General features: G+C 37.6%; 1 protein-coding gene across 3 annotated transcripts in view; it reads right to left on the minus strand.

Annotated features, from left to right (window-relative positions):
• Window positions 1-21,597, minus strand: part of MIS18BP1 (MIS18 binding protein 1) — a 48,014-nt gene extending 26,417 nt beyond the window's left edge. The window contains exons 1-6 of one of the 3 annotated variants that reach the window (XM_021101217.1): window positions 20,396-21,594; window positions 14,905-15,536; window positions 12,563-12,679; window positions 10,686-11,161; window positions 4,781-4,854; window positions 2,479-2,609 (exon numbers count right to left, since the gene is read on the minus strand). In XM_021101217.1, coding sequence (XP_020956876.1) covers window positions 2,479-2,609; window positions 4,781-4,854; window positions 10,686-11,161; window positions 12,563-12,679; window positions 14,905-15,445 — 1,339 coding nt within the window. In that variant the 5' untranslated portion in view covers window positions 15,446-15,536; window positions 20,396-21,594. Of the gene's footprint in view, window positions 1-2,478; window positions 2,610-4,780; window positions 4,855-10,685; window positions 11,162-12,562; window positions 12,680-14,904; window positions 15,537-20,045 lie in introns of all 3 variants that reach the window. The other 2 variants (XM_021101211.1, XM_021101228.1) reach the window with 2 other exon arrangements.

Here is a 22,443-nt window from a genome sequence, read left to right on the forward strand (position 1 = left end):
CAACGTGGGATCCGAGCCACATCTGCAACCTACACCACAGCTCACGGCAACACCGGATCGTTAACCCACTGAGCAAGGGCAGGGACCGAACCCGCAACCTCATGGTTCCTAGTCGGATTCGTTAACCACTGCGCCACGACGGGAACTCCTCTCATCATTTTTTTTAATAGAGTTGTTTCTTTTTTTTTGATGTCGGTTGCGTAAGTTCTTTGTATACTGAGGATATTAATCCCTTATCGGTAGCACAGCCTGCAAATGTCTCTTGCCATTCAGTAAGTTGCCTTATTGAATGTTTTGTTGATAGTTTCTTTTGCTATACAAAAGTTTTCTAGTTTGTAGTCCCATTTATTTTTCTTTTGCTTTATTTATTTATTTTTTCTTTTATTGCCCTTGCTTGAGGAGACAGGTCCAGAAAAAAATATGCTAAGGCACATGTCAAAGAGTTTACTGCCTATGATTTCTTCTAGTTTTATGCTTTCAGATCTTATATTTAAGTCTGTAATCCATTTTGAGTTTATTTTTGCACATGGTATGAGAAAGTAATCTAGTTTTGCTGCGTTTTTTTTTTTTTTTTGCATGTAGCTATCCAGTTTCCCAGCATCATTTACTGCAGAGGCTGTCATTTCCCCATTATATTCTTACCTCCTTTCTTGTAAATTAATTGACCCAGTAAATGTGGGTTCATTTCTGGGGTCTCTATTCTTAAGTTTAGTTGATCTATATTGTCTGTTTTAGTGCCAGTATTATACTGTTTTAATTAGTGTAGCTAAGTGGTATAGTGTAAAGTCAGGGAGTGTGATACCTCTTGTTTTTTTTTTTTTTTTGTACTTAGGTACTCATATGTTGGGTGCATATGCATTTACAACTGTGGGCTTTTTTTTTGGACTGATCTCTTTACTACTATGTAAATGTCCTTTTTCACAATCCATTACAATCATTTAAAGTCTGTTTTGTCTGAAAATAGCATTGCTTACTTGGCTTCCTTCCATTTGTATTTGTATAGAATACTTTTTTCAATCCCCTCACTTTTGTGTGTATCTTTAGATCTGAAGTGAGTTTCTTGTAGACAGTATATATATGGGTCTTGTTTTTGTAGCCATTCAGCCACTCTAAGGCTTTATTTTCTTTTCTTTTTTTACTTCTTAGGGCCACACATGTGGCATGTGGAAGTTTCCAGGCCAGGGTCTGAATCAAAGCTGTAGCTGCCAGCTGTTACACAGCCACAGCAATGCAGGATCCAAACCGAGTCTGTGACCACCACAGCTCATGGCAACACTGGATCCTCAACCCAATGAGCAAGGCCAGGGATCGAACTTGCATCCTCAAGGATACTAGTTGGGTTCATTACCACTGAGTCACAATAGGAATTTGATAAGTCTTTTAATTAGGAGTGTTAAATCCATTTACATTTAAAGTTACAGTTAAAGTAGTTACTGCCATTTTGTTAACTGTTTTCTTGTTGTGTTTGTAGTTTTTTGTTTCTGTCTTTTGCTCTCTTGCCTCTCTTTTGACTTGATGACTATTTTTAGTTTTATGTTTGAATTCCTTTCTTTTTTTTATATGTTTATTATAGATTTTTGATCTGTGGTTACCATGAGGTTTATATACAGCAAAATACACACACACGATTGTTTTAAGTTGATGACTGCTTACATACAAATGTATTCTAACAACTCTAATTTTTTACTCAAAAGAGGGTTTATTTATTTTTTTGATATAAGGGAAAATTATTGGAGTAATATCTTTGAGTAAAAGAGGATAGGAGCTAAATTACAAATAGGCTGACACAGACAGAAACATGGAAATTTTGCCCATTATAAAAGCAAGTACATATACTAGCAGGTGAGTGATGTGGCAGAGAAGTTCTCTTTGCTCAAGTCCTTCCCTCATTCTCCCACTCTCTTAGCTGAGAGAGGTAAGCAAGAGATGTTTAAGAATATGAAACAGTCATTAAGGATGATAGGCAAGAGACTGGATTAGGGAAATGCAGTAGGACACCAAAGTAGCACTAAGGAACCACAACTTATTGCTGGTAATCATAAATTTAAAGTAGACTTCTCAGGTGTATTTTTTTTTTTTTTGACATATTTGCTGTGTACAGGCATAGGCAGAATATTAGATTATATCAGGACTGGAGTTGTGCCAGGCAGGTTCAACAAAGAGAAGAAACAGGAAGCTAAATTTTATCCTTTTAACCAATTCCTTACAAATAAGGAACACTTCACTTGAATGTTTTTTAAATCATGAGACTAAACTGCCAATAAGAGTGATTAAATCAGAGGAAAGGATCAACATATATAATACATAAACTATATACAGAAGAGTTTTACATAGTGTTGGCAATTCTGTTTTTAATTTTGTTTTTATGTATAATTTTAGAATACCTAATTAAAAGCAATAAATGTATATTATTGTTAGAAATATGGTTACTTGCTTCCCTTAGTAAATACTTCACCAATTAGTAATGACAGTCATTACCTGCTTCTTTCATGGAATTCCGATCTATCATTCCTTTTAATATATAAATGTTGCCTGATAAAGTCCTAAGTTTGTTGTGCTTAATCCGTTCTATAATTGCATTACTGTGCCAATATATGTTAGTGATGTCTCTAGGGGAAAAAAAATAACTTAGTTAAAGCCAAAATATACACATTTTACCATAGTCACAACGTATAGATATAAGCATGTAAATTTATGATATAAAGTAATAAAATTGCACTCCAGCTACAGCACTATTAATCTAATTACGAAACATTTGAGGGTCAAACATCACAAAAGAACTCAACTTTTTGGCTAATGTGATCCTCAGAGTACCAAGAAAATGTACTGTGGCCAATGATACCCCTATTATAAAATATATTACTAGCAAGAAAGCAGAGCCTCTGGTGCTGACAACGCTTGCAATTTCATCTTAACTGATGCTAAGCTTCCAAAGGACGATTTCCTTGTCCCTCTTTTCAGGGTCTATACTGTATTAGCTTTCATGCAGTTATATGGTTTGGCTTATTCCAGTCTTGTGTTTTTCCCCCTCACTATATAGTCAAAAGTCTTTACCTTTCTCTTTGGAAAGTACCAAAAAGGGGTCCCAGCTGGGAAAAAGCAAAATGCAGTTATCAAATCACTGACCCATAAATCTACTCTTTATATTTCCTTAAACTAGGAATAAATACAAAATAGAACAAAATATGAAGGTGTATTAGATAAATGTTGGAATTCTCTGATTCATTAAATAACATTAACAAACATTCTAAATATGAGCATAATAAACAAGAAAGTTCGTTTAGTTTGGTCAAATGGAATTAAATTCATATAACACCATATTCTTGTCTTCTGTTCTTTTCACCTTTGCTTGTTTTATTTAACAAACTTTTAAACAGTAGTCTCTAAAAGCACTGTTCTCAAGGTTTTTTATAAATATTAACTCACTTAATCTTCAAACTAAACCAAAAGATAGGTAATACTATTATCATCATTGTGCAAATGAACAGGAAGACACTGAAAGGGGCTAAGCAATTTGTCCAAGTCATACAACCAGTAATCAACAGTAATGGGATCCCAACAAAGGTAATTAATACTGCCTCTCGATAAGGAAATGGGTACAAGACAGGCAAAAATAAAGTGAGCAAAAGTTTTATATGCTCAATTTATAAATTTTCAGGGAATTATCTTTTTTTTTTTTTTTTTTTTTGCTTTTTAGGGCCGCAGCTGCAGCATATGGAGGGTCCCAGGCTAGGGGTTGAATTGAGCTGCAGCCGCCGGCCTACACCACAGCCATAGCAACTCAGGATCCAAGCCGAATCTGCAAACTACCCCAGAGCTCACGGCAACATGGGATTCTTAACCCACTGAACGAGGCCAGGGATTGAACCTGCAACCTCATGGTTCCTACTTGGATATGTTAACCACTGAGCCACGACGGGAATTCCTCAGGGAAGTATCTTGAACAGTGATATCCCGTATTGTTTTATTATAACCTTTTATTATAAATGTTTTTCTTAACCACTAAGAAAATTGTTTTGTTTTTTTTTGTTTGTTTGTTTTTTGCTTTTTAGGGCTGCACCTGTGGGATATGGAATTTCCTAGACCAGGGGTCGAATTGGAGCTGTCACTGCCAGCCTACACCACAGTTCATGGCAACACTGTATCCCTCACCCACTGAGTGAGACCAGGGATCAAACCTGCATCCTCATGGATAGTAGTTGGATTTGTTTCCCCTGTGCCATGACAGGAACTCCTGTAAACTGGTTTTAAAGAAGAGGAAATGGTGCTAATAGAGTAGCACAACCAGGCAAAGCCCACTTACCAGATGATGCTTTCACTTTAGGGAGAACCTGAAAGTGATTACTTAATATGCAGTAATGGCAAAGTATTAAACAATTTTGATTTTTTTGGATCAGTACTTTATATCTGGTATCCCAATACAGATGTGAGAATCTGGACTGAAATGCATATAGTAAATATTATGTAATCATATATAATTAAGCATATAATAGCATTCCACTTATTAGAACCTCTCAAAAGAATAAAGCACTGTGTATACAAATTTGAGCTGTCGCTATTTTAAAAATAACTTGAGTTAACAGGCAAAAGCAAGAAAGATGATTACAATCAAAATGGTCATACTCATTTTACTTCCATGCCAAATGAGTGGTAACCTTACTAGAAAGTTTTCGTTTTGTAGCAAGATGTGATTTGTCATGCATTTATTTTTAAGTTCTTACATGAAGTATCTTACCTTATCACAAATTTTATTAAAAGAATACTGAAAAGTTATACTTACATCAGTTTTCCTTCTACACATATAGCAGTGTTATTGTTGATGATTTTAATCATCCATTCCTGTAGTTGAACTACCTAATCAAACATAAAATGAAGTATATTATTTCCTGTTATTACTTGCACATAAGCATAACAATATCAAATTTACATTAAATTTAAACAAAAACCTTGTCTGAGTAATCCAAATGAGTCCTTAGTGTTCATCAAAATAAGAATCACATTCTAGGGAGTTCCTGTCGCACCTCAGTGTTAACAAACCTGACTAGGATCCCTAAGGATGAGGGTTCAATCTCTGGCTTTACTCAATGGGTTAAGGATCCAGCATTGCTGTGAGCTGTGGTGTAGTTCAGAGACAAGGCTCAGATCTGGCGTGATTGTGGCAGAGGCCAGAGGCTACAGCTCTGATTCGACCCGAAGCCTGGTGCGGCCCTAAAAAAGAAAGCAAAAAAAAAAAAAAAAAGAACCACCTTCTATTTTAAATAGCAGTAAGGTAAAAGCTCTTGTACATAATGAAACAAAAGATGAATAAGGTTGTATTGCATAGCCTGTTCTACAATCCAGAATCATTTATACTTTACATATTCTTATATCAAAAATCATAACCATTAGGGAAAAAAAAAATCACTAAAATCCCAAGGTATCCATTAAAAATAACAAAATTCACAACAGACCCAATAATGTGGAGAATAAAACAGCTGTGTGGTATACATTTCACCATAGTTTCTATAAACTATAAAGGTGATTGCTAGTACTCTATTATTTAGTATTCTAGTCCAAAGCAAATATTTGAACGGCTCAAAGAATTCTTTATTTTAGGACAGTAAAATCCTATTATAAAGGAAAATTTCTGTGAACATGTTAAGAAACTATTGCTTTTATTGTTTAACAAACTAGTAATGAACCTGTGATGAGAAATATATCCATAAAAGTCATACTTTGAATAGCCATTTATATAACATTATAAACTTACACATAAAGACAAATTATCCATGGTAGTTTTATGCTGAGTCAAATGGAGGGGTACTCTTAGTTACTGCACTTCTCCCCCATTATGGTTATTTTAAAAATCCTAGGTAGGACTTGAGAAAGAGGCAATAAAAGAATTTGGAACTATAACATGTATCAAGGAGTTAATCAATGGAGATGGTATTAACAATAAAAACTAACACTAGGCAGTCTTCCAAGAACCTTAGATATACTGACTCAAGTTATCCTCCTAACACTAGGAAACAGGTACTATTATCTTCATTTTATAAAGAAAACTTTCAAGGTCTATTTAAATAATCTGCCCATATCACACACAGCTAGTTAGCACAGAGGTTACAAATCTAGGAATTCTGGCTCCATAATCCTGAACCATGAATGAGATATTCATTCATTAAGTATTTGTTGAGCCCTACTATGTGCCAGGCCCTTGTTTAGGGATGGGGATTCAGTCAGAAACAGAACAAAATGGCCACCTTCTTTGGAGCAAACGTGTGGGGGGGGGGTGTGGGGAGGAGGTGGGGTATGACAGGAGTGGAAGCAAGTGGAGTGGTGGTGGTGCTATCTGAACAAATGGATGAGTAAAAAATGTCAGACAGTGATAATGTTAAAAATAAGCATAAGTGGAGGTGCTTTTTAGGTAAGAGAGTCAGGGAAGGTTGTGGAACAGAGAACTGAATGATGTAAGGGATAAGGTATACAGATATTTTGGCGTAATTCTTCCAGGCAGAAAGAAAATGTACAAAGGCCTTAAGTAGGTAGCATGGAGGGCACAGTAGCTTGAAAGGAGTAAGCAAGAAGGAAAAGAGATGTGTAAGCTGGGTATCTCTAGGACTGAATTACATAGAGTCCTATAAGCTATGGTAAAGGCTGACTGTTGTCTCTCTCTCTTTTATATTGCTTTTTAGGGCTGCATCTGCAGCATATGGAAGTTCCCAGGCTAAGGGTCAAATTGGAGTTGCAGCTGCTGGCCACAGCCACAGCAACATAGGATCTGAACTGGATCTGCGACCTACACCAAGCTCATGGCAACACTGCTCATGGCAGTGCTGCTCACGGCAATGCTGGAATGTCAAGCCATTAAGCGAGGCCAGGGATTGAACCTGAATTCTCATGGATACTAGTTGGGCTTGTAATTTGCTGAGCCACAACAGGAACTCCCAGGCTGACTGTTTTCTCTTGAAGTTACTGGAGAATTCTGAGCAGAGGAGTACATGATTTAATATTTTATTAAGAGGCTGATGGGCAGGAATTGGCCTATATATAAATATTCTGGCCTTTATTTAGAAAACAGACTAAAAGGGAAAGAGGCAATAGTGGCAACAGAGAAACTATAAGGCTACTGTAGTAATCCAAGAGATTATCAGTGTCTTGGACTAGGAGATAGTGGCTGAGTAATAAGAAGTGGCCACATTCAGGATGGTAGAGCCAAAAGGACTTCTTCATGGTTTAGATATGGAGTATGAGAGGAAAACAAAACAAAATAAGAGTCCAAAATGAACCTAAATTTTTTTCACTTAAGTATTTGGTGGAATGGTAATACTATGTACCAATACAGGACACAATGGAGATTGTTTTGGGGGAAGAAATGAAGAGCTTAGTTTTAGAAATGTTAAATTTGAGATGCCTATTAGATATCAATAGAGAAACCATATAGATAACTGCATATGTGAGTGGGGTTTAAGAAAATGTTTGCAGCTGGAGATATATATTTGGGAGCTATAAGCAGAGAAATGGAATTCAGCAGGTTCCTAGTGGTCCAACAGTTAAGGACTTGGCATTGTCACTGCAGTGACTTGGGTTACTGATATGGCTCATGTTTGATCCCTGGCCTAGGAATTTTGCATGCCATGGGGGAGGACAAAAAAAAAAAAAAAAAAAAAAAAAAAAAAAAAAAGGAATTTAAAGCTGTAGCACTGAATGGTAATAGTATAGAGAGAGTGTGCGTAGGTCATAGACAATCAGTTTCTAGGACCAATTCTAGGGAATCCAACATTTATAGGTTGTTACAGGAAGAGAAAGCAGCAGAAGAGTTAAGAATAACCACTAAAGTAGTAAAAAATGAGAGATCCTAGGATCTAAACAAAAAACCTACACAACATTTTGAGGATATTCTGATTCACTGTGTTAACCTCTCCCATGAGTACTAAAATAAGGACTGTGAATAAATATCATATTTAGTGATGGAAACCTGAAAAAAAAAAACAATTTTCATGGAGTAGTGAATATGAATGAACATCCAAAGTGGAACTTGTTCAATAGGGTATGAGATAAGAAGAAATGATAACTGAATATATGTACTTCTTTCAAAGTGTTTTGCTTCAATAGAAAAAAAAAAACTGGAGTGGTAGCTAGAGTGGGATAAGGAGTAAAAGGTAGACCTTTTCTTCACATTAAAAAAAATGTTGGTCATGCTTTCAGCATATGTATATGCTAATGGGAATGATCTAACAGAGAGGAAAAAATTGAGGGGAGAATTGGAAGGACAAGGTCTCTGAGGTTGTAAGAGGAAATGAACTTGCCTTGAAAAGGAGCACAAACTTTCCATTTTAATGAAAGGGAAACCAAACTTCGTGGATACAGCAGCAAATAGATTGACAGATTCGATGACGGGAATATAAGGTTTTCAATGAACTGAGAATAAGGAGAGAAGAGGTTTGGAGGTTTAAATGAGATTAAAAGACTCTTCTTTTTTTTGCTGCACCCGCAGCACATGGAAGTTCCTGAGCCAGGGATTGAATCTGAGCTGTAGCTGCGACTTACACCACAGTTGTAGCAACACTGGATCCTTAATCCAGGGATTCAACCTGTGCCTCAGAAAAAATCCAAGCTGCCAAAGAGAGAATGTAACCCATGGCACCACAGCGGGAACTCCAAGTGAGATACTTTACTAGGAAGGTCAGAGTATGGCGGTGGATTGAGAAGTGAAATATAGTAGGGATGAAGGGCAATATGAAGAGCCTATTTAAGGTCTGTTGTTAAATTTTATTTTACTTTTTTTTGTCTTTTGTTTTTTTAGGGCCGCACCCAAGACATATGGAGGTTCCCAGGCTAGGGATCATGTGGGAGCTACAGCTGCCGGCCTATACCACAGCCACATCAATGCCAGATCCTTAACCCACTGAGTGAGGCCAGGGATCGAACCCACAACCTCGTGGTTCCTAGTTGGATTCATTTCCACTGCGTCACAGGGTAACTCTTTGTTGTTTATTTTGTTTATTTTATTGTCTTGTTGTTAAATTTTAAATGAGATTAGTCAACATGGCTGTGTTTTGTTCCAATAATCTACTTCTCAGGTACAGGTTTATAGCAAGAAAAGAGTGAAATTTAACCAGGGTTACAATTTGGCCATAGGAAGGTAGGGGGAAAAGCAATAAAGAGGATTGAGAGTTTAGTCAAGGGGATGATTATAATCATGGGCCATGGACTCTATGTAAGGTAAGAGAAAAATAAGGACAGGAGAGTTGATGAACTGAAGTTTGTCTTAATGGTGGAGTACTGATGGTGGGGGTGAGGGAAAAGAACTGGAGGTAGAATGATCTGGGCACAAAGGATTTGGTGAGAGTGGGATGCCCACAAGAGAGAAGCTGATGCGTGTATTGGCAAAGACAAGGTATGGGTATGACTAGAGTAAGAGTATCAGTAGGTTAAAGGTCTGAAAATCAAGAATTCAAGGAGGTTGGATGGATTATCTATACAGGTGTCGATGTCACCAGAGTTGATGACAGAAGGAGTAGCAGAGGAAAAAGGAACAGGTCTCAAAATGCTTCAACAGGATGCAAGCCCATGACTAGGAGCCCATGATTATAATAAGAGGGGAGAGGAAGTGGTAAAGCCTTATGGCATGTGCTTCAAAGAAGTTAATGAGGGGGAAAGGATGGCTTTAGAGAAGGGGAAGGAACACGGCCTGAATTAGGAATGAAGAACATTATATCATCTCTAATATAATGTGGGATAAGGGAGGAAAAAAGAGCCTCTATTAAGAGAAGCAATAACTTTAGTTAGAGCAAAGTTAAGAAATTTTCATAGAAGATTAAGAACATAACATTTTGCTAATAATATAACCCGAGTTCAAGAGGCATACTGTAATGTTTGGAGAGTTAGAGATGACTGAGAGATTAGGTCAGACTAAAGGATGTACTCAACTGTATAGAGATAAGAGATCTGAGAGGCTTGGATTTGGTGTAGTAACTGAGACCAACAGCACTATACAGATGATACAATTAATACTGTGGGATCTCTTAGAACTGTTGTCTTTAAATCTCTTGCTCAACCCATCTCACATATTTTTAAGGTAACATCTAAAACTCTTCCTCAACTCTAAACATTTGCAAATAATACAATTTCCAATAAATACATTGAGCTATAAAACTGTAACTGTTCTATCATTCTTTAAAATTTAGTTGGAATTCAACTAGCATCTCAGCCTGATACCTGCCTTCGTTCTTTTAAATATTAAGGCACAAACCTTTAACAACTGGAAATTTTATATTGTGTCTTTCTCCTTAAAATTGTATTTCCATTATATTTCCCTCAGAGAACTTATCCTATGTAACACAGTTTAATGGTCTAAAGTCTTTCATTAATCCATCTATATTACAAAAGAAAAACTTCTTAAATCTGCAGATGCTATAATTCCCTTCCCTTTCAACTGTTCTGTTAATAATACCCCAAGAATAAGGGAAAAAATTTAAGAACAAGAATACCTCACTGTTCATCCCCAAAGGGAGTTGAAGACTATACAACTAACAATTGAGCAGGCAACACTTAACACTTGGGTCTTAGTTTCAATCTGCTGCTCTTTTAACTAGGCCTCTACACTAAATATTAACAAAACCTCCCACATGAAGCTGAGGTTCTTCAAGCTCTTGAAGAATGGAGGGTAAAAAAAATATATACATTTGCTTTAAAAGTTTTCTTACCTTATTTTCTTTAACTTCATTTGTAATAGTTTGGAATATACTTGGAGAAAGCCTCCAGGCATTTCTTTTTGATCTCCGAGGTACTGCTATAGGAAATCTTGGAGTTGCAAGCACAATTTTACATGTATCATTCATTGAACCTGGAAGACCAGTCTTTCTGAATGTTGTTATCTCATTTCCTTCCTTAATTTCCTGTTTTGAAGTGCCTTTTGTTGTAATCGTACTATCACCAGAAACCATTAATTGACCATCATCTTTAATAGGAATACAGAGAGTCTCAACAGTGGTATCTGGGGATTTTTCACAGGTAGAATCAATGCCTTCCAAAATAAATGTGTCCTTTTTGGACTGAGTGGTTACAAGTGTATTCTGCTGGGAGTGAAGAATTTGTTTAGCCAACTGAGCTCTAGTTAATGCCTTGTTTGACACTCTGGCAGCTGAAACATTTTCGTGTTCTTGGTTCAGAACTGGAAGCTCTGCAAAAAATACAAAACCGAAAAAAATTTATAGAAGGATAATATAATATTAAGAGAGAAACAGAACAATTTAAAACATTTAATATTTTTTTCTTTTAAAAACTGAAGGGAGTTCCCCTTGTGGTGCAGCAGAAACAACCGACTAGTATCCATGAGGATATGGGTTGAATCCCTGGCCCTCACTCAGTGGGTTAAGGATCTGGTGTTGCAGTGAGCTGGGTATAGGTTGCAGATGCAGATGGGATCCTGCACTGCTGCAGTGTAAGCATAGGCTGGCAGCTGTAGCTCCAATTTGACCCCTAGCCTGAGATGCTCCATATGTGTGGCTATAGCCCTAAAAAGAAAAAAAAAAAAAAAAAAAAAAAGATGTATAATTGACTTAAATATTAGTTTTAGGTATACACCATAAGGATTCAATATTTTTTCACATTACAAATAATGTCTAAAATGTGACTGCCACTGGAGTTCCCATCGTGGCTCAGTGGTTCACAAATCCAACTAGGAATCATGAGGTTGTGGGTTCCATCCCTGGCCTTGCTCAGTGGGTTAAGGATCTGGAGTTGCCATGAGCTGTGGCGTAGGTCACAGACACCGCTCGGATCCCAAGTTGCTGTGGCTCTGGCGTAGACCAGCGGCAACAGCTCTGATTCGACCCCTAGCCTGGGAACCTCCATAAGCTGTGGGAGCAGCCCAAGAAAATGGCAAAAAAAAGACAAAAAAAAAAAAATAATAATTAAATTAAATATGACTGCCACAATAACTAGGTACCATCTGTCACCATACAAAGTTATTACATGAAATCCCTGTGATTTATTTTATAACTGGAAGTCTATCTCCCTTATCTATTCCCCCTCCCCAGGCAACTATCAGTTTGTTCTGTGTATCTATAGGCCTGCTTCTGTTTTATTATGTTTGTTCGTTTGTTTTGTAGAACTGTTCATATTGAAAAGTCTTCAGGAGCTCCCATTGTGGCGCAGTGGTTAACGAATCCGACTAGGAACCATGAGGTTGCGGGTTCGATCCCTGGCCTTGCTCAGTGGGTTAACCATCCGGCGTTGCCGTGAGCTGTGGTGTAGGTTGCAGACGCGGCTCGGATCCCGCATTGCTGTGGCTCTGGCGTAGGCAGGTGGCTACAGCTCCGATTGGACCCCTAGCCTCGGAACCTCCATATGCCGAGGGAGCAGCCCAAGAAACAGCAAAAAGACAAAAAAAAAAAAAAAAGAAAAGTCTTCAGGTTAGGAATGTTCCACCTTTCTGTCCAGTCTTTCTCTGAGTGCTGCTGCTTTCACAATTCAACCTTTTATCCACAATCAGTGCTTACTGCCTACACAGAGAAAATAATTATCTAAAACATTTAAACATACACTCAAATAAACTAAAAATAAATAAAAAGCACTTTACCATAAATTAAATTGTGCAGAGGTGCTTCCTGCTGATATTTAATCTTTGGTTTGACTGGCAGGAAAATATTTGATGATTCTAGAAGAACTTCTTGGACTGGAGCTGAATTTTGTTTTGCTTTTTAAAAGAAAGAAGTTGAGCTGTATTAGTCACTAAGAAGAAAAAAAAGCTTTAAAAAAATCCTGGAATAAAGACTTAGGTCAGTAATAATCAGACCAATATAGTATACTTTATGTAGCATATGACAGTTATGTAGATGTTTCCTCTTTTTTTATTGTCTCATGCCTTCAACCCATTTTCTATACCTACACTAAGAATTTTTTGAAAACTTCTCCATGTTACTTGCCAGCTCTAAAAAAGTATTCTACTGAACTCAGAAGCCTAGAGATCTGGAATTAAATTCTGGTGCTGCCACAAATAAGATATATACATATATCTGGCATATCTATCTATCTACCTCCCTCCCTCCCTCTCTATCTAGCCATCTATCTTAAGGTCATATATGAAGTGCCATCCAGTCTTGAAAATTCTGATTTTGCTTCTGGTTGCTGGAAATTTCAAAAATGTGAAAGAACAGTTGACGAGTTATAACCTATACTTTAAAATCAAAATGTTGAGATTAAGCAGCATACTAAATCATAATTTATACTTCTTTGACATCTCATCAGCCCTTCAAAGGCACAAATCTGGTAGGCTTGTTGACTAGACAAATAATCTTGTTTACATTTTATTTTGCTTTATATCCTAGACTGTTACAATTTTGCTTCTTGAATACAGAAATGAGTTTCACACAAAACAGGGAAGGCAGTAGACTTAAAGTCAGTATCAGAGAATTGAAAACTGTACTATTTTATATGTTTAATTTCAAATACTATAATTGAAAAATATTGGTGATTATACTTTAATGTTACTGTGGTCTCAGAAAACTTAATATAAAGATTTTATTATAATGACCTACCATAAAAGAAGGATAAATTTCTTTTCTTTCTTTTTTTTTTTCCCATTTCTTGGGCTTCTCCCATGGCATATGGAGGTTCCCAGGCTAGGGGTCTAATCGTAGCCATAGCTGTCGGCCTACGCCAGAGCCACAGCAATTCAGGATTCAAGCCGTGTCTGCAACCTACACCACAGCTCATGGCAATGCCGAATCCTTAACCCACTGAGCAAGGCCAGGGATGAAACCCACAACCTCATGGTTCCTAGTCGGATTTGTTAACCACTGAGCTACAATGGGAACTCCAAGAAGGATAAATTTCTATTTCTTTAACTCATTCTCCTAGAAATAGCAGGGTGATATAGTAAAGACAAGTAGGTAATTCAATCAAATATAACATGGCCCATTTATTTGAGAGTTCAGGATTCATGCAAACACTCTCCAAAAGATTTCTGAAATTACATACAAAATCTATGTATGTATATATGTACACATTTTGGGGAAAATCATCAGATTCTCAAAGTAGTCAGTTATATCCTCCATTCTCTAATTTTACTTTATGTGTAAAATGTGCTTTAATGTACATTATTTCATTTGCTTCTCCCTTTTCTCCTAGGCTGTATGAGATTATTTTGTATACCCGACTACCACCCTAAACTCCCTCAGAAAACTCTGCTTTTTGCGTCAAAATATATATACAAAATATATTTTTGGCCATGCTCATGGCATGTGAATGTTCTCAGGCCGGGGATCAAACCCATGCCACAGCAGTGACAACCTGCAGTCTTTAACCCTCTGAGCCACCAGGTAACTCCCTAAGGAAATATTTTTAAAATGTAAGTTAGATCGAGTCATTCCTCTGCTCAAAACCCTCCAAGTGGCTCCTTAATTTGTTTGCAATAAAACCCCAAACTCTTACGTTCACCTATAAGCCCCTGTGTTATCGACCCTATCCCCTCCGCCCCAGATCTGTCCACTCACGCCAGGATAATCTCATAGCTATTTTGCATGCTTCTATTTCAGGGCATTTGTACCAGCTGAAGGGTCATTCTTCCGCTTTCATTCCCTAAGATATCTATCTGTATCTACTGGCTACTTCAATTTTTTTTTTGGCTCAAATGACACTTTCTCATTGAAATACTGACCACTCCATTGAAAATTAAAACCTTTTCCAACTCTCCCTACTATGTTTACTCCACTTTTTCTTTCCAGAGCATTGCTCTTGTATTATACTCTAAAAAATACTTATTTAATGATCTCCCACCTCCTGAATGTGAGCTATAGCTTCATGAAGGCAGAGATTTTGTGCATTTTGTTCACAGGTGGACTCTGGGTGCTTAAAACAGTATCAGACACAATAAACACTTAACACATTATAGCCTTTTAACCAACAAATAATAAAACTAACCTCTTAGTGAACTGTTTTCTGGCTGGAATGACTTGTTTTCCTTTTCTTCACAGAGGTAGGTATGCTGTAATAATCTTTCCTCAGCACCGTTAGAAGTAAAAATTTTATTACTTTCATTTCTTGGTGGTTCCAACAAACTACTGTTTCTTGATGCTTGTTCTTGCTTGTTACGAAGTACTTTTTCTTTCATTCTTTGAAATATTTTTCCTGGTGATTCATAGCTGGCTTTATTTTTTAATCCATCCTTTTTGGGCTTTATGGCACTGATATCAAGAGAACTGTTAGAGGCAGTAGCCTCTGCTAGCATAGTAGATTGGAATATATTTTTATTATTAAAAATTGTCTTTTCTAGGAACGGACTCTCTTTATGGTTATTCAGTTTTAAAGAGGACTTCTGATATTTTGCCAAATCTTTTACAGGAGTAAGTGTGCCTGAAGGAATGCTGTCAAAAAAGATTGCATGCATGGGCATATTTCTCCTTTGAAAAGAAGTCACTGAAGACAAGTGAGTTCCTGGATGTTTCAAAGGTGTTGCAATCATCTTGAAAAACAGCAGCAACAAATTTCCTCTAACACAAAATTTGCCTAAACACAATTTTCAGGATAGACCTTCAGCAGGGGGCCAGAGGAACCTGCAGTTCAATGTGAAATCAACCTTTATCAAGCTTTGGTGCAGAAAAAGTTAAGTTTATTTGATTTCCATAACAACATTATACTAATTAAAAGGTTTAATTGGTTCATAACAACAGTGGATAATCTGTAACTCACAAACAAGACTAAAAAAATACATAATATATATATGCTTTTTTTTTGGGAGGGGCACACTCGCAGCATATGGAGGTTCCCAAGCTAGGGGTTGAATCGGAGCTGTAGCCACTGGCCTATACCACAGCCACATCAGCTTGGGATCCGAGCCATGTCGACCTACACCACACCTCATGGCAACGCCAGATCCTTAACCCACTGAATGGGGCCAGGGATCGAACCTGCCTCCTCATGGATACTAGTTGGGTTTGTTAACCACTGAGCCATGACGGGAACGCCTATATTTTTTGTTAAAGTCTCATTATTATTTTTCAATGATAAATAGTTTGGTTTTTAAATTTACTTCTTTGCAAAAAAAGCAGCTTCCACCGTCTTTTACTTCAATAGTTCTAAAAGCTGAACTCTGAATATCCTAGAGCTTCCAATCTCATATTTGCAACAAAAATCATTAAATGACATCTGCATATGGAACTGTACGAAGTTATAAAAGATTAAATTTCACAAAAATGGTTTTTCTTTTAGGCACTTAAATTTTAAGGCAGAAGCTACAATAATATATTGTAATGAAGGCTAAAAATCCATTCAATTTTTAAGTTAAATAATCTCCAATCCTGATTTTGTTATGCTACAGAACAAAAACATAACAAGGTTGTGAGTGAGACTTTAGTTTTTAAAAAAACCTCAAATCAAAAGTAAATGATATTCAAGTTTTTAAAATTATTTATTGCTACTTCAAATTTTTAGAAGAAATCATGTACTTCAGCATGCATGGTCTTAGATTTGTTTTAGCTGTTTCTTACTTTCAAATTTTATTTCCCACACCTAGAAATTAATATTTGGAAAAAAAAAAAAAAAAGGAGTTCCCATCGTGGCACAGTGGTTAATGAATCCGACTAGGAACCATGAGGTTGTGGGTTCGATCCCTGGCCTTGCTCAGTGGGTTATGGATCCGGCATTGCCGTGAGCTGTGGTGTAGGTCTCAGACGCGGCTGGGATCCTGCACTGCTGTGGCTGTGGCGTAGGCCAGAGGCTATAGATCCGATTAGACCCCTAGCCTGGGATCCTCCATATGTCCCAGGAGTGACCCAAGAAAAGGCAAAAAGACAAAAAAAAAAAAAGACAAAAAAAAAAGAAATGAATATTTGGGGTGATGAACCATGCAGTTGCATTCTGTAATACTTGGTAAATCAATAAAATATCTAAACCTAAGAAGCTTGGAACTTATAAATCTAGGTTTACAGCATCTTTTATCACTGAATTTATAACTACTCCAATCAGTTTTTGACATCATGTAAACATAAAAAGGCTAATCTAGAAAATACAAATTCAATCAGACCAAAGATATCAAGTATCTTTATCTACAATAACTTCTGTGAGAAATAAATATACAAGTTAAAAATTCATGTACAAACTACCATTCTATCCAGTAGTTTATAAGAGAAAAAAAGGAAATATTCCTCAATAACAAGAGTTGACAAAGAAAGGTATCTTGGGAATGATACAAAAGCCACTGAATTCTTCTGTAGAATGTTAATTCAGCAAATATGTACTAATGCATATGCTTATGTGCTTGGCAATGTGCTAGTGACAGTAACCCTGCACTAGGAGTTATAATACTCACTAGCCATTCACTTTAAGCTCTCAAAACCAGAAATGAATAAATTGGGACAACTGCATGGAAAGATGGCAAAAGTATGTACAGGTTTCCTCAATCTCAGTTCCTTACAACCTAATGAAATGCTCATCAGGAGGTATAAACTGCAAATAAACTAGCAGAACTAAGAACTGGCCCAATGCGTAGTACAATATTTCCCCCCTTCTGTGAGATACCTTCCAAGTGGATGCTTGAATCTGTGGATAGTGAAAAACCCTATTCATGCTATGTTCTTTCCCTTACATACATACCTATGATAAAATTTAACTTATAAATTAGGTACAGTGAGAGATTAAAAATAAAATAATTATAACAACATACTGTAATAAAAATTATGTGAATGTCATCTCTCTCACTTTAAATATCTTATTGTACAAATTCATTACCTTGCCAACTTAACTAAGCATTTATCATGCACTGTGCCTGTAACTTTTGCAGTTTGGTGTACAATAGCAAAACAGGCATGAATTTTTTACTTTTTCACAATTTTCACAAATAAAAGATCTGTTCAGGGTAAGACCTTAGCAACCTTGGCATTAGATTATTTCTCCTCATTAAGTCGAGAGCTTTTACCTTTTCACTTAAACTTTATAGCTTCTCTTTGGTATATCCAAATTGCCGGCATCACTACTCTTATGCCTTGGGGCAATTATTAAGTAAAATTATGGTTAACTTGAACACAAGCACTATGATACCTGATAGTCCCTCCGATAATCAAGGGCACTGCTAAGTGACTAATGAGTGGGATATACTGGACAAAGGGATGATCAATGTCCCTTGCAAGACAGTGTGAAATTTCACCATGCTACAAAGAACAGCATCCATTTTAAAATTTATGAAGCACTTATTTTCAGAATTTTCAATGTAATATGTTCACATGGTAGCTGACTGTGGGTAAATGAAAACCACACCCACCCACAGTGGGCCTATGAAGGTGAAACTACAGATGGGGGTGCAGGGCACTACTGTACATACATAGAAATGTTTTCATCTAAAAGTAGATAATTACATGTATAACTGATTTACTTTGCAGTACACCTGAAACTAACACATCTTTCTACGTCAACTACACTCCAATAAAATTTCACTGTGAGCATTTATGGTATACAGAAGTAAGGCTAAACAACTATTATCGTGGATATGATACTGAATATAACTTTTACATTTCTTCCTAAAAGACATGAAAAGTCTTTGGAATTTACTATTGGGGTAGTAATATTAACAATAATTATAATGGAATGAGTTACAAGTCCCAAGGCACAATGACACAAAACCATATGTATTTGCATTCTTGCATAGTTGGGAAAAAAATGATATTAAGTTAATTGGCAAATGATACACTTGGGTAAAAATACATGCAGCATATGACATAGAAAGGGCTGATACATACAATATGCAAAGAAAACAAATGAATCAGTTTAAAGAAATGATCAAGAGAAAATGGCTAAAGGAAATGAAAGGGAATTAACAGAGTACAAAAGGCTAATGAATAAGTGAAAATGAGACTTATTTTTACTAATTAATGAAGAGCTTATAAATTAAAACAGTGAAACTACTTATGCTTATCAGATTGGTAAAGATTAATTCCACAATATAGATGTGCATGCCATTGTTCAAGAAATTCCACTTTTAATTTTTTTCTTATAGAAACATCAATACAAGAATGCAAATACATGTGGTAATAATAGTCAACATTTACTGCATATATGCTAGACACTACTTAATCTTACAGCAATGCTTAAGAGTAAAGTACTGTTGTTATTCTCATTTTGAGAATTAGGAAACTAAGGCATAGAGTGATTAAATAACCAGCCCACAGTCCCACTGACAATGATTATGAGCAGGACCCCCAGCTATCCGATTTTAAAGCCCAAGTTCTTAAAGAGGCAGTATAAAAGAATGTTCACTGAAGTACTGGGCTAATTAGAAACAATCTAGATGTCTACCAAGATGGGACAAAATTCTGCTACATCCACACAACTGAATTCTACCTATTCCACTAAAAGAATATACATACACACTGACATAGAAAACAACTAGGATATACTAAGTTAAAAAAGGAAAAGGAACAGGAGGTGTAACTGAATTTCTGAAATAAATAAATAAATAAACACCTAAATAAAGGAAGAGGGAAATACATAGACATAGGGGAAAAAAAAAAAACTGGAAGTAGACCAAATTGTAAACAGAGTTTATCTTTGAGAAGTAGGATGAAGAGGGCTCCCATTTCCTAAATATTTTTTAATTTAACATTTGTAAGTATTTGCAACTAATATGTAATCAAAAGAAAACATAAGCTGGATGGATCAATTGTTTCTTTAGCTTTGTGAATCCTAGGTTCCAAGGTGAAGAATCAGGAAGTGACGGTGACGCACACAATTTTTCTACTTGGTAATTATCTGAAACTTTTTTTTTTTCTAGAAGTGATTTTAGAGTAAAGTTTAGAGCGCTCACCATCGAAACGAATCTGAACGGAAGTGGTCTACTTCCGTAATAACTACAGCAGAAACGCAACAAATCACACCTAATGAACGAGCAGTTGTGATACCACTGCCAAAGGCAAAAATGTACAAAAACAACTTGATCCCTTTGCTGTACAGTGGGAAAATTAAAAAAAAAAAAAAAAAGTCTGCGTGGGACCATTACGCTGAAGTGCTGGAAGTCACAGTGCCAGAAGGGACGGGAGAGAGGAGACGAAAGAAGCGGGGCGAAGAGGCCGTACCTTGGGTGAAGAGACCGGCACCGTAGAGACGGCGGCGGCCCGGGCTCGACTTCGCTTAGAGGGCGGGCAGGAACACCACGGCTTCTGCCTCTGGCCCAAGTCGGCCGCAGCGGCCGAGCACCAGGTGACGCTCACCACCTCCTTGAGGTTCCCTAACACCAAAACTATCTGGCAATTCAAATTTTAAGAGCCTGCCCTCCAGGCACCAGGGATTGGCGCGCTCAGGAATTGCGTCACCACGCGTCTCTCTGGGACGCAGGAAAACGTGGGGCGGTCCCCGCTCCGCGAGGGCAGTGCTCTTTCTACAAAACGTAGGCAACCCCAAGTTGCCACGGGTACCGGGCACGCACCTCTAGCTGTCCTCGAAATTAATTTCCTCTTCAGAGAAGGAGCCAACCCCGCATTCTGCCGTTCCTCCCGAAATGCTCTGCGGCAGGAAGACTACGTCAGACGTCGTCTGCGCGCTCTGGCACTTCTGTGGGTTTTTAATTTTGGTCCTTCCCGGCTACCTTCCTCCCCTACTGGCGTGAATGCTGATAGAATTTGGTTGTGCATTCCCTTCCGTCTGAAAGAAAACTGCTTGCCGAATCCGTTTAAGAGCCTTTAGTTTTCTCAGGCCGTCAGGTATTTGAGGCCGAGAAGGAGCGTTTTGTTCTTGAAACAATGGACTAAATGCAAAGTTATACTCGCAATGGGATACTTAGTTTGAGCTATTCCCCCCGGGAAATTTTCTTTTGTTTTGCTTTGTTTTTAAGAAACTTACTGAATCCTAAAGCCTTAATCTCGGCTACCCTGGTTTGCCTTACAGTTGCAGTTAGACCGAGCCGTATCAGACCACACCCAGTGATGCTGTGCCGTAGCCACGGCGGAGCACTGTGTATCCCCCGCTTCAGCGCCCCAGCAAGCCGCAGTTGCCGGCCGGAAGCATTGTGTAGTGCCCCTTGTTTCAGTCTTGGCAGAGAAAAAGGAGCCAGAGGAGTAACTAGTGTTTTCAGCCCTAAATCCCTTCTGGCTCCAATCCTGCACCTTCTTTCCATGAACTCCGCCCCCCTCCTCACCAAGTACGCATTTAGGACAGGAGAGTTTATTTTTTGCTTCATCCAAGAAAAGTTCTCAGCATCCTAGAATCATGTATCGCATCTGTCCGATAAGACTGGACTGAAATGGCTGTAATGAATTAATTTTTTAAAGAGATGGTTGCGAGCCCTTCTTCTAAAGTCTGTATCCACTAAATCCTGTATTCACCAAATATTCAGAATCCAAAATGTAAATTTAAAGCATAAAATGATTGCAAGTAAAGAAAAAAAAGAAACCAGTTGGGGGGTAGAACGAGGAAAGCAAATCTGTCAGAGCGGAAAAATCAAAGAAGAGACAGTAGGCTGGAGCTCTGAGACTTCAAGCCAGTTTTATGGACCAACAGATTGGCCAGGAGTCGGGAGAGAGCTCAGGTTCTCCGCTGCTTAGGGAGCAGTTAGTGATGTAGGAAAAGGGGTAGTTTCTATTTTCAGCACAGGTTTGTTCTTGGGCTAGGTCAGTATTCAAGGGTTAGGGGGAGGCAGTTTCCTTAGGAATGTAAGTAATGGTTTTGGGTGGGGGGTAGAGGGCAGTTGTAAAAGAACATCGTCTGATGAATGACTCTTTAACTGGTCTCCAAGGCAGCTCATTGTTCCCCAGGGGATCAGCCTTCTAGATTTTAAGTCTGATTAGAGTTTAGGTGGTGCATAGCAGGTCATGTACGATTCCCCACCTAAGAAAATCCATGTAGATAAATGAAGTTTCTATTTCTGCAGCATAATGGGAAATTGACTGGACATGGATTTGCACCAGATCTGTGGGAAAAGCCAGACTTAAAAATATGTGTTTAATGACATCTATGAAATAAACTCTGTGGGATAGAGGGGTTTTAAAGAGACAGGCATTCATATTTCAAAGCATCTGAAATGGAAATGTGAAAGTTTTCTATTCCTGATGATAGAGATAGACATGACTCACAACATTCAGTCAAAATAGGAACCTTGAAATATTAAGGGCAGGTACTCAGTTTAATTTTTTAAATTAACTGTTTCTCGTGTGAGAAGTAACTAGGATCTAGTGCGCTCCAGAGTGAACTGCAACAGGAATTTACATAAGAATGACAAATAATTTTCTAAGGAAACCTGGATAACAGCTTGTGGGTAAAAAAGTACAGAGAGAAGGCATACAGGCCAAGGGACAATGTTCATCTGTCCGTTGGACATTGATATGCTGCCTCGGATGGACCGTTTAAGTTTATATCTGCTGGGGATGGAGAGCTTCTTATATTCACAGTCAGGCAGCTGGAATAATCTGTCCTAAGTCTGTAACTCTTGGGAATGTATACAGACCCACTTAGGGTCCAAAAGACAGATATTGGAGGAGC

The sequence above is a fragment of the Sus scrofa genome, chromosome 1 (genome assembly GCF_000003025.6).
Source record: "Sus scrofa isolate TJ Tabasco breed Duroc chromosome 1, Sscrofa11.1, whole genome shotgun sequence".
In the NCBI taxonomy this organism is placed as follows: Eukaryota; Metazoa; Chordata; class Mammalia; order Artiodactyla; family Suidae; genus Sus; species Sus scrofa.